Source organism: Dufourea novaeangliae, unplaced genomic scaffold (genome assembly GCF_001272555.1).
Source record: "Dufourea novaeangliae isolate 0120121106 unplaced genomic scaffold, ASM127255v1 scaffold47, whole genome shotgun sequence".
In the NCBI taxonomy this organism is placed as follows: domain Eukaryota; kingdom Metazoa; phylum Arthropoda; class Insecta; order Hymenoptera; family Halictidae; genus Dufourea; species Dufourea novaeangliae.
Genome location: NW_015373920.1, coordinates 590,555 through 601,265, shown reverse-complemented (window position 1 = coordinate 601,265; position 10,711 = coordinate 590,555). Strand labels below are relative to the sequence as shown.

Genomic DNA, 10,711 nt, shown 5'->3' with positions numbered 1-10,711 from the left:
GAGCGTCGTAAAGCCGAGTGGGTCGTAGTCTCTGGAAGCACGAACGATAAAGCATCCGCCATGCGGTGATAAAGACCAGCCTCACGGGCTCGATAATTTATTCCGCGAGGACTTTGGAAAATACTGCGAACTGGAATCGCGCCAAGCGTGCATTCGTGAGTGCGTGCACGCGCCATCCACGTATAACCTCCGACTACTTAGCCGTGAAACGCGTAATGGCTCGTTTCGACGATCGTTTTATATCTCATTAGACCGTCTTTTGATTCCGTCGGCAATTCGTATCGTATCGACGCAATAGACGCGATGATCCCGCCCGAGCCGTGGGCCGGACTGTTGAACTTGCCGTCGGTTCGTTTGTTGAATCTTCCGGTGATCGAATGAAATAAGAGGTTTGCATCATTGGGGGAAACGGGAAACGATTCTCTGCACGTCATAGGCGTCGAACGAATCGGGAATCGTGACCAATGAATTATTACCGACCTTGTGTGCTGGTAGGCCGGGAGGAGCCCATGCGAGGCCCTTCGCTCGTGGATCGAAGCCGACCGGTGACGAGGATTCCTCGCCTTTGAGGCCCAAACGAGACCTGACCGATGCCCACTCCACGTGGCAAACATCGTGGGCTTCCCGCGGACACTTGCAGCTCGTGCAGTTCTTTCTGAAAAAAAAAAGAAAAAAAAGGAAACTCATATAAATGTTCGATCGTGTGGGGCAAAGTGCATAAACTCCCTTTTTATATAGATTCCTCGCGGTATCGCCCGAGAGGATTAGTACCCCTTCTCTCTCGGTCTAGTCCGAGTGTTTTGGCCGTGGCTGCGTGTGCGCAGAACGGACGTTAACAGCTTGTTGAACGTATCTATTAGACCGAGGAGGATATCACGGACGATAAATATTTGTCCCCGGTGTTTCATTAACTCGAGATACGGCTCGTCCCCTGATGAAAAGAAGGCCTCTAATCAAGTTTTATTGCAGCCAGGCCGCAGGCGAACGAACGTCCCCGCTAATCTGCTGATTAATGCAAACATCGAAACGGTCTTTCTCGGCGGATGAAGCGTTTTTCGACGGTTATTATTTAACTTCGCTCGCTTCCGTTTCGACGCTGGTCGAAACGAGACAAAACGCAACCACCACGCGCTAACCACGACCGATAAATTTCTCATCGAATCGCATCGCCCGTTTTGAAAATATCGTGCTGGCCAAATTAGAAGGAACGGTTCTCTTGTCCCTGGTACCGTGAATTCGAATGAATTATGGTCCACGCGTATGTATTACGTTTTCACGTTCACGGAGTTAACGAGGCGTCAACGTTAATTTGCATCCATCCTGTCCAAGCAAGGCAGGATGCGAGAGACGCGTTCGTGGACCTCATAAAATATCGGCGGACGACGTCCAACGAACGAGGGACAGAAAGAGAGATCCAGCGTTATCGCCCGCCTTAACAAGGACGCAAAAAGGAGAAGCGCGGGAATTCTTTATCGCTCAAAAGCTCTTCGCTGGCCGCGAGTTTACAGTCCGCTGGCAAACAAGGTGACCGTTCCTCTGACATTACGGACGTGACATTATGGTAACCGATTCGCTCCAGCCCCGGAGGGATAATTTCCGAAAGGGTGCCGTTGGTTTATTCCATTGTAAAAAATCTCCGTTCCACGAGTATTCCCCGTTTTCAAGATCGACGACTCGCGAAACCACGACGATTTCGAATATCACTCGAATCACTGAACTTCGTATTCACTACAACGGATCTTAAGGCGTCAAATTGCGACGCGAACACTTCCCCTTTCACGATATATCGCTCGCTTCTTCGAAGCCCGATTTTATGGCGGCCCGTTAATGCGTCCGCGGGTACTGTTAAATTTAACGAGCACCTCGATCTTCACTAAACTCTTCCTTCCCCGTTCCTTCAACTTCTCCCCGTAAATCGGATTTCGTGAATTTACGAGCGAATCGCGGAGAAGCCCTCTACCGGAACAAAGTCCTCTATTTTGGTGCCCGTATTTTTTTCCACCCCCGTTCGTCTCCTCCATCGGCGAGATAAGGGTCTCCTCAGTGGCGCGACTTATCTGTGACCCCTTATCGTCCTATTATCGATAGACGACGAATGCAGAAAGGAAGGAAAGGGAGGTCCTCGTGTGTGTCCGTGTTAGTGCCGCGACGACCTTCACTGCTGACATCCGGAAGGGTGCGGTAGGTAGGGCCGACCGCGATGAATGCCACCACGGCAAATGCATCCCCTTCATTTATGCGATTGACGTTCGATCCGGCCATTAGCGTGCGAGGGCAGCATGCGACTTTCACGCGGCGAATGCTCTTTCTCGTGCAATCGACCAGATATAGACACGTTACCTATCGGGGTACCGCCTTCGACTACAAAGGAATTACACGCTCCCGTGGCGCGTGGGGATCGTACACAACGACGGGAAATCACGCGTATATTCACCAGCCTTCCCCTGTCTCTACGCCCTTCAAATCTCTAGTGGCTTCTTCGCATAAAAAGTAACTGGCTTTTCAAGGCGAGTGTTTCTCTTCGAACGGCGTCTCCTCGTGTTCTCCTGGAACGAAGTGCTCCGGGGGTCCCGAATAAATGGCCAGCAATATCGAAAGGAATCGGAAGGGTGGAGCTGAAGTTCTTCCGAAACTCTGTCCCCGAATTCAACTTTCGGGCGTCCTCCCTCGCGTAACTCCCGACGAATAACCGATCTGTAACGCGCGCGAATATATTGGCGCGTCTTTCGCGACGAATGTAATCGTCTAGTCGGAACGAAACGGTTCAAACTGTCCGGATGAGGGACGACGGAGAGAAATCACGGCGAGAGAAGAGTACAGTCGTAAAAATTTATCTAAATAATTTACGAGGTCTCGGTTGGCCGTCATGCCCGCCTATTTGTGTCTTTATTGCGAGACCTGTGCCCTCGTAATTAATTCCACCGGACGATATATAAACCGAGGCGATTTGTCCCGGCGTTACACGATGGGTGGTACACGCGTGTAAACGCTCTTGTAAGCGGCGTCGTTCGAGCGGAATCCGTGAATAAAAGACGTAAAGAAAAAAATCGAGCCAGACTGCTGCTATCCGCCAGCGCTCCTGACTTATATTAATGGGACGCTGCCGCGAGAAAAGAAAATATCCGCGACGGTAGAAGTAAAAGTGTCCCAGTAATCGTCCGTCAGTCGCGGAGTGTGTAATTGCGACCGTGTCGTGTCGTTGGTCACCCCGATCACGGGCCGAAGTAAACGACTCGTTGGCTCGTTAAACGACCGTAATTCGATTTACCACCAGAACCCTCTCTGCATCAATGGATTGTCCGACACGCTTCCAAGCGTTTAACGACGTTCCACCGGACCGGGATAAACCCCCTCGGCGTGAAATCTCGGGACCCGGAAGACTGGCATCGGTAACAATCCACGGAACGATCGGCCCCGTTCCGACTTTCTAATTACTTTCCGCGCGCTTGAAATGGACGACTGGAGGCTATCGGTTGTGCGACACCGAGCCCACGCGCTAACGACGGTTAATTATATTTGCACGACGCCCCCGTGACGCTAATGGACCTTTAGAATTTTAATTGGTCGCGTTCTTATATCGAGTAAACACCTCGCCTTGGTTGATTAGAGGTCCCCGCGAAGACGACAGGCTTCCGACACTTCCCTGGGAGCGATCTATCAACCACAATGTCACGTGTCTTAGCAGGGCAAATATTAAAACGTGCCAGAAGCGATCGAAGGGTACAATGTCCCTCGTATAAATGTCATCGCGATGTCTCCCCTTCTGGAATAAAATATCTTGTGACTTCGTCGACCCAATAAAACCTGATCTTACCAAAAATCTCCCTGAAAAACGCAGCTTCGTGAAACTATCATAAATTACCTAACAATCAGCTCGAACAACTCGAACTGGCCGAACACCTTACAGTACAGGTGCAACACCCTCACGCAGGCCCATTTCATACCAGGCCATGGCGCCAAGCTGAGATCCAGACCTTCCTCCAGGGGACACTTGCCGATAGCGAGACCCCGTTTCAATTCCGCGCCGGAGATCGTTGGAAAACGATTTTTCCGATCGAGCATAGGGTTCCGTTTCCCCCGTGGAGCCTCGACAGCGCCTGGGATCAGTCCTCTTTTGATCTCGGCGCCGGACAACGTGGGGTACCTGTCCCGACGATCCAGAGACGCGGTTTTCCTGTAGTACTCCTTCTCGGACACCGACGACGGACACCTGGGCCGGATCGTCTCGAGAAGGGGCGGGCTCATCGGTCGTTTCTTCGGCTCGGGGATCCTCACCCTGATCCCCTGAGGTTCCGCGCCCGGCCCAGCCACGCAGGACACCCTCACCTCCATTTTCGGGCCCTCTTGGCTGGGCCCTTTCGGACTCATCCTGGGGCCCGTGCCGGATATCAACCTAGGCGTCGTGTGACGCCTCTGCAATTTGTCGTTCAGGATGAACGGTTCGACTGGGAATCTCCAACATCCGTCATATCTGACCCACCCCCTCTAAACAGAGTTTCACAGCGATGGTAATTGCAGTTCTTGCGAATCTTTGATGAGTTTCTACGATGATTAATTAGCCAGACGAATCTTCTTTGTTCTCGTGTTTTGTGTTCCACGTAATTGCTACTGGCTCGAAGGCACGCAGGTGCAGCAGCCTCTGCTGGCGCGCTGACGTCTGAGTCATCTGGACATCGTGACGACGAGCCACAGGGTGAAAATTGTGGAAACTGCACGCCTGCCGGCCGAATGCTCTTTATAGACCGGGGATTTCTGGAAAATCACGCGTTGGGAGGATACTTTCACCGGGCAAAAAGTTAATTGCCGAACGATGGAAAGCGGCGAGGATGATCGAACGTTATTCTCTCGTGTATACGCGAAACCCGTACCATCTCACCTCTCTGTCCCCCTTCAGGAGCAGAAAAAAGACCATTAAGGGGAGAGGATAGCGAAAAAAGATCGAGTCAGACGTCGATTAGGCGACCGATGCGAAGACCATGGGATTCGAACGGGATATGCCTAACAGTATCGTGAAATTACCGCCTCTAGCTGTTACGGGAGTTTATAATTCGACTTGATTGGTCGGCGGTTGTTTGTTTGATTATCGACGATTATCGGTCTCCGGCAAAATGATTGCGAATGAACGCCAGCGAATGAACGGTGCCGTAAGCGTTTCAGTGCGTACGGCGTACGCCCGGTTGGATTTATTTTCATTGCGGAAATCGACACGGTTCACGAAGATCCCCCCCCCCCCCGTGGATGTCGATCCAGCGAAAAAGTCCGCGAGAAATTCGCCCGAAACAGTTTTGCGTTCCATTGTCGTCGAACCGAAACGTCCATTTGTATGAGGTCAAATATCAAGTTAAGTAGAAAGAGTAAACTAAGATTAGACACCATGGAGATTAATCGACCGTCTCGTTTTTATTCCTGGATGTTCCACTGTGACGTACACCTTCGGTTCTCCGATCTCTGTTTCGATGAAAGACCTACGGATTACGTTACCGTCAGAGGCAAGAAACGATAGTCTCTATTACGCGTGGCGAAGACTTTTCGACGTGTCCTTTTCTTCGACGAGGTTCTGTTCGGATACGGCTTTCCGTGATCGTGCTGAACCAATAAAATCGGAGTGCTATCCGTTGTCGTGCCGAGATTATCTCGATAAATCCGACATCGGAGATAACGGGACGAAAGCAGTTGGCCGAAGCCTTTCCTTACATCGTGGCTTTATCGACCGGTTCGCATTTCGATGGAATAGAGTAGAGATGTCAATCGAATCCCATCGCGAAAACGAAACTTCCGTCTTCGATTTTACGTATCCCGGCTACCAATGGCTGAAGCATTTACCGTGTCGCCGGAGAACGATCGCGATAAATTACTCAATTACTCTCGATCATTCTGAATTGATCCATTCGTGGCGTATGGGTTTCAAGCTAGGTGTCGATATGAATTTTTATCGTCAGCGAACCGTTTCGTAGCTCCGAGATATGTATAAATAACGCATTAGACAGAGAGGTAGTGGTGGTTGCACCGTGCGCGTGGAACAGAGTTGACGTAAGCGCAAAGACAGCAGGCTAATAACGTTCGTGGATACGCGCACGACACGTATTGGGCCATTAATGGTTTAATAGAATCAAAGTCAGTGACGCCGAACGGCTCCCTTTCTTCCAATTCTGAAATGGCATTACCTGGAAACCGGCTATTCCGTCACAGGTGAATCATCGAGTACGCACAAGAGAGAGAGAAAGGACAGAGGTCGACTAGTTAGTCAGTGACAGAATTGCACCCAGGCGAATTCGTTTGCCAGGAATACGATCTAAGTGGCAGTTGGTTCGAGGGCGAACCAACGAATTTACTCGCGAGAAGAAAAAAAGACTCACGCGCGCCCGCGTGAATCAGCAGTGTTGAGACAGCACGAGATCCGACCACGTGAACTTTTCGATTCATTTCGATAAGAGTTCGAACGAATGGATGAACAAACGTACACCGTTTCGCGCGATACGATCGATTAATCGACAGACAAGATCGTCCAACGATCTCGGTGAACTGAACTTTTCGCGTAGCCACGAAACTCGCTCCGCTTCGAAATATCTTAACATTTTCGAGCGAGCATCGCCTTGGAACTGCACGGCGAACGTTTGCACCTTGTTCGTCGCCGAGGAATGCTTCGCGAAGCACCTTTCTGAACGCGATAAAAAAAAAAAAAAATACCGGGGAATAATATCTGAAATACGATCATTTTGGACGGTCATGGCCATCGTTGGCGACTGTATACTAGTATATTGACAGGTGTCACGAGGTGAGGCGAGCAAGCAGGAAGCTTTCGCGCTCGGACAACAAGTCCAGCCCGCGCGCGAGCCAACCCAACTATCGAGATCGGAGGACGCCGGCTAATGGCTATTAATTAGACAAATGTTCGCTATATTAAGCCGCCGGTGATGCTCGCCGTTCGGAAATAGCGCCGTCGCGGGATAATACGCAGTTTCGCGGTTGTTTCGTCCTCCCCTGTGCGGCGTGTTTCGTCTATCGGCTATCATCGGCGTTCGTTGCTCGCTGTTTTTCCGTGTCTTTCGTCGCGACTCGTGTTTCTCGACGAAAGCGAGCTCGTCTTTCTCCCTCTCTCTTTCAAAAGGCACGCACCAGCGACGATATTCGCGAATCCAAGTAAAAAAAAAAATCGATACCGCAATTAGATAAACGTCGATAAGGAAAACAAGTTCCACAAGACATGCGTTCCTTTCTCCGTAATTCTGAACACCCAAGACGGTCTCAGCGAACCAGGGGGAGTTTAGAAACTTGTCAATCGAGAAGAACGTTCGACCTCCCCGCGTCTTCGAGTATATACATACGTATATATATCGCCTACCGCACGTGTGTACACAGAAACTAGACACACGGTGGTCCCACAGACGTACACAGTTCACAATGATCGGCACCAAGTGAAAAAAAAACGCCTTCGAGATTTCCACACCGATCCCAGGAAAACTCGAGTTTACCTCGCGAGAACGTGATATCTCCCCACCACTTGACGGTAATGAAACGATCGGAAAAATGATCGGAAAAACGATCGGGGAAGCGTCCTCAAAAGAATGGGGATCTCGGGGGTACGGTCGTGATAACTACGGACGCGCGGGAGATTCGAATATCACCAGGACACGCTGGCCCACCGCGAGAGTGCATTCGCAGAAGGAGCGTACTTCAAACTGGCGCCATGAGATTCGACGGGAACGTAGGTAGGTGTGTACCTACAGTTAATACCGGGTGGCACGAGAGACCGAAGCGTGGCGGGTCGGGTGGCGCAGGCGCGGCCTGGTCCCTCGGATGTCGTCCGAAAGCTCCAACATCGAAGCTCCCACCTTGTCGTAAGATTGCAACCGAGACGAGTGGAATTAGAAGCGGGCCGCGACGCGCGCGTGTGCGGCTCGGTGATCCGCGATTTACGCGCCCACGCTGGGGGATCCTCGTTTCCCGGATCAACGGACAAATCTCGCTCGTTTCGCGAGCCCTCCGCCACCCCCCACGAGTACGTCGGTTCACAACCAACGCTATCAGCGAGGGCGAGTTGATGACATTCTAATGCTCCCCTTCTCGACAAAGGTACAACGAATCACGTCGAGCACACCTCGACGCGTCCAGCAGGTTGCGGTCTGACGTTACGATTTAACAGTTTCATTCACAAATTGTTTAAGGGTTACGAAAAAATATTTCTTTTTGCATTTTTGTCTATGTTACGTGATATGTAAATGATTTCTAAAAACATTTTAACGGTTTGGAAGTGATCGGTGGGATTTTTCATTTGTTGCGATTTGACAACTTTTTTTTACGTCTGTCAGTGAACCACCCTCTTGACATAGGTTGAAAGAAATTAGAGTTTTGTAAGTTATTAAAAGACTATGAAAATTTGTGTCATGGAATCTATTTAAAAAGCCAGGAGAAATTATTATATACTCACACATATGAAAAAATACACGATAATGATCTTTTACTTTGCAATTTCAAAAACGTTGCCATTATAGATAACCTGTGACGGGAAACACGGGTGTTTCGTAAGACGTCGAACATCGTTATTGTTTTTCCCTTGAAAATATAATCTGATCGGCTGTGCTCTCCGTTCCTGGCGTCCGATGAAAGGTGTCGAGAGTGTAAATCGCGATGTAAAACGACGCTGTGGCATTTCGCTTGCACCGATCGACGCGCGTGTACACCATTTCGTAAGATATCAGCATTTTCGATTACGTTAATCGAGCCACGCGTCGATTATTCCGGTTCGTCGAACAAAGACGCGATTTCAGTCGAATCCCGGTGAAAATATTGGCACCGGGTCGCGCGGAAGCTAGAAATTGTTTTGGTCGTACGTACACGTGTAATAAGTCGTGTTATACTTCACGAACCATTTAACGTTCGCTGTTTCGAATACTGTTACGACCAAGCGCGGTTGAAACAGCACGGCAAATTATGGAGTAACAGTGTTGCAAAGGTAAAGGCGCGTTTCAGGTCGCTCTCCTAGCTGTTATTAAGACGAGTCTCGCGAGAAGTTCCTTGGCGTTCTACTTTAATTATCGTCATTACTGTTCATGGTTTCTCTGCGACGCGGAAGAATACCAAACATTAACGTTACTTTTACATTTTTACGAAAATCTAAGTAAAACGGTTCGAGATGCACAGCTGACTCTGTTGGAGATAATCTTCGTCGAGAAGCGAAACGGAACTCTCTCAGTTCGACTCTGATAAAAGCTGATGAATGAATCCGCGATAGCAAACCTTTTGCCAGTCGAGCGAACGGTTTCGAGATTTCTTTTAATCGTGCCTCTGGTTACGTGGAACGCGGGGTGAACGCACCAAGAGGTTCATGCCTCATTTCCAATGTGAACCGGAGGGTCTGTCGCGGACGTGTTGCTTTCTTTCAGGGTTTATGTAAGAGGGGAAACTCTAATAACGCGAGATTTCGGTGTATCCTCGGGGATGATTGCGTGGACAGGTCGCGAAAGCATGACATAACTCGACGAGATTTTGGCATGGTTGGCCAACGACGACGTTACAAGACAGCTTGTCGTAAACACTCGTGTCTGTCCGTTTTTGGATATTCCTTTTTCGAACCGAGGGAAATCCTCCTACGGGAGAATATCTCTAACCGTCGGCTATCTACGAATTCGTCTGTCCTTGGATTTTACATAGGTGTGTAAATGCAGCCCGGAAGAGATCGATCGGTCAAAGTCTCGTGACACGCCGACGGGAACCGTTTGCCACGCGAAAACCTATGAAAATAAACCGTACAGAATGCGGTGGTTCGAGCGGCGGAATCGGTGATCGAAGACTACCAGGAACCGAATCGACGCGAGCATCACCTTGGCAATGAGTCGGTGACTTATTCTGGTACGGACGTGAGTAAAATTTATCTGACGGGGTCATATATTTTGGCTTGCCGTGGTTTTCTAGTACGTTCGCCGCCCGCGTGAATAAGCGTCGAAATCGCTCTGTAACAATAAGCCGCTGCCCCTCGGCGATCTGAAACGGGTCTGTCATGAGACTGTACAGACATCTTACAGCTTCCTGCACTTTCATTCACTCGGTACTTTCATTTTTGGAACGAGTGTTCCCCCAGAGGTGGGAGGGTAGCGATTTCGTCACGATGCGTCATGGTATCCTCTCCGCCAATTTTCGACGCCGTCATAGCGGAGATACGCGACACGTGGCGAATGCAAAATCATCGTCGAAACCAATACGAAACGTATGTATCGATCACTGACGTCATTAATCTCGCCGTATTCGAACGCACGACGACGCAATCGCGAGACACGTCGAGACCGCGTCGATACCGGACACAGGTTCGAGGGAGGACACACACGCGTTCTCGGCTTTCGCAAAAGTATCTCTGAATAATTCCAGTTGCGTAAGATCGTACACGGACGCCCGCAGGTTCGCAGAAAACACGGCCTGAAATACGCGAAACAGAGTTGCAAAATTTCACGCTCGTTCGTGCGACCCGAAAAGGCAACGCTCGGTGGAATCGGCGACCGTTTCGCGTCTGTGGGTTACGATAAATCGATGCTGAAACGTGTCTAAATTCCTCGTCTAGTCGCTTCCGTCGTTAAAGCGTATTGCGCGCGAGAGACTGACGTTGACGAAATCCACGAAAATGTAAACGCGTGTGATGTGTACCGAGCTCACCGAGAATATCTATTCCCGACGGTGTTCAACGAGCGGGAATCTAATTCGAGTTTATCTACGAACGTAA

General features: G+C 49.9%; 1 protein-coding gene across 2 annotated transcripts in view; it reads right to left on the bottom strand.

The window, feature by feature from the left end:
• The window catches only part of LOC107194476 (four and a half LIM domains protein 2), a 76,713-nt gene that overhangs the window by 26,869 nt on the left and 39,133 nt on the right, over positions 1 to 10,711 (bottom strand). For both annotated transcript variants that reach the window (XM_015584108.1, XM_015584105.1), the window contains exon 3: positions 481 to 655. In XM_015584108.1, coding sequence (XP_015439594.1) covers positions 481 to 655 — 175 coding nt within the window. The remainder of the gene's footprint in view (positions 1 to 480; positions 656 to 10,711) is intronic.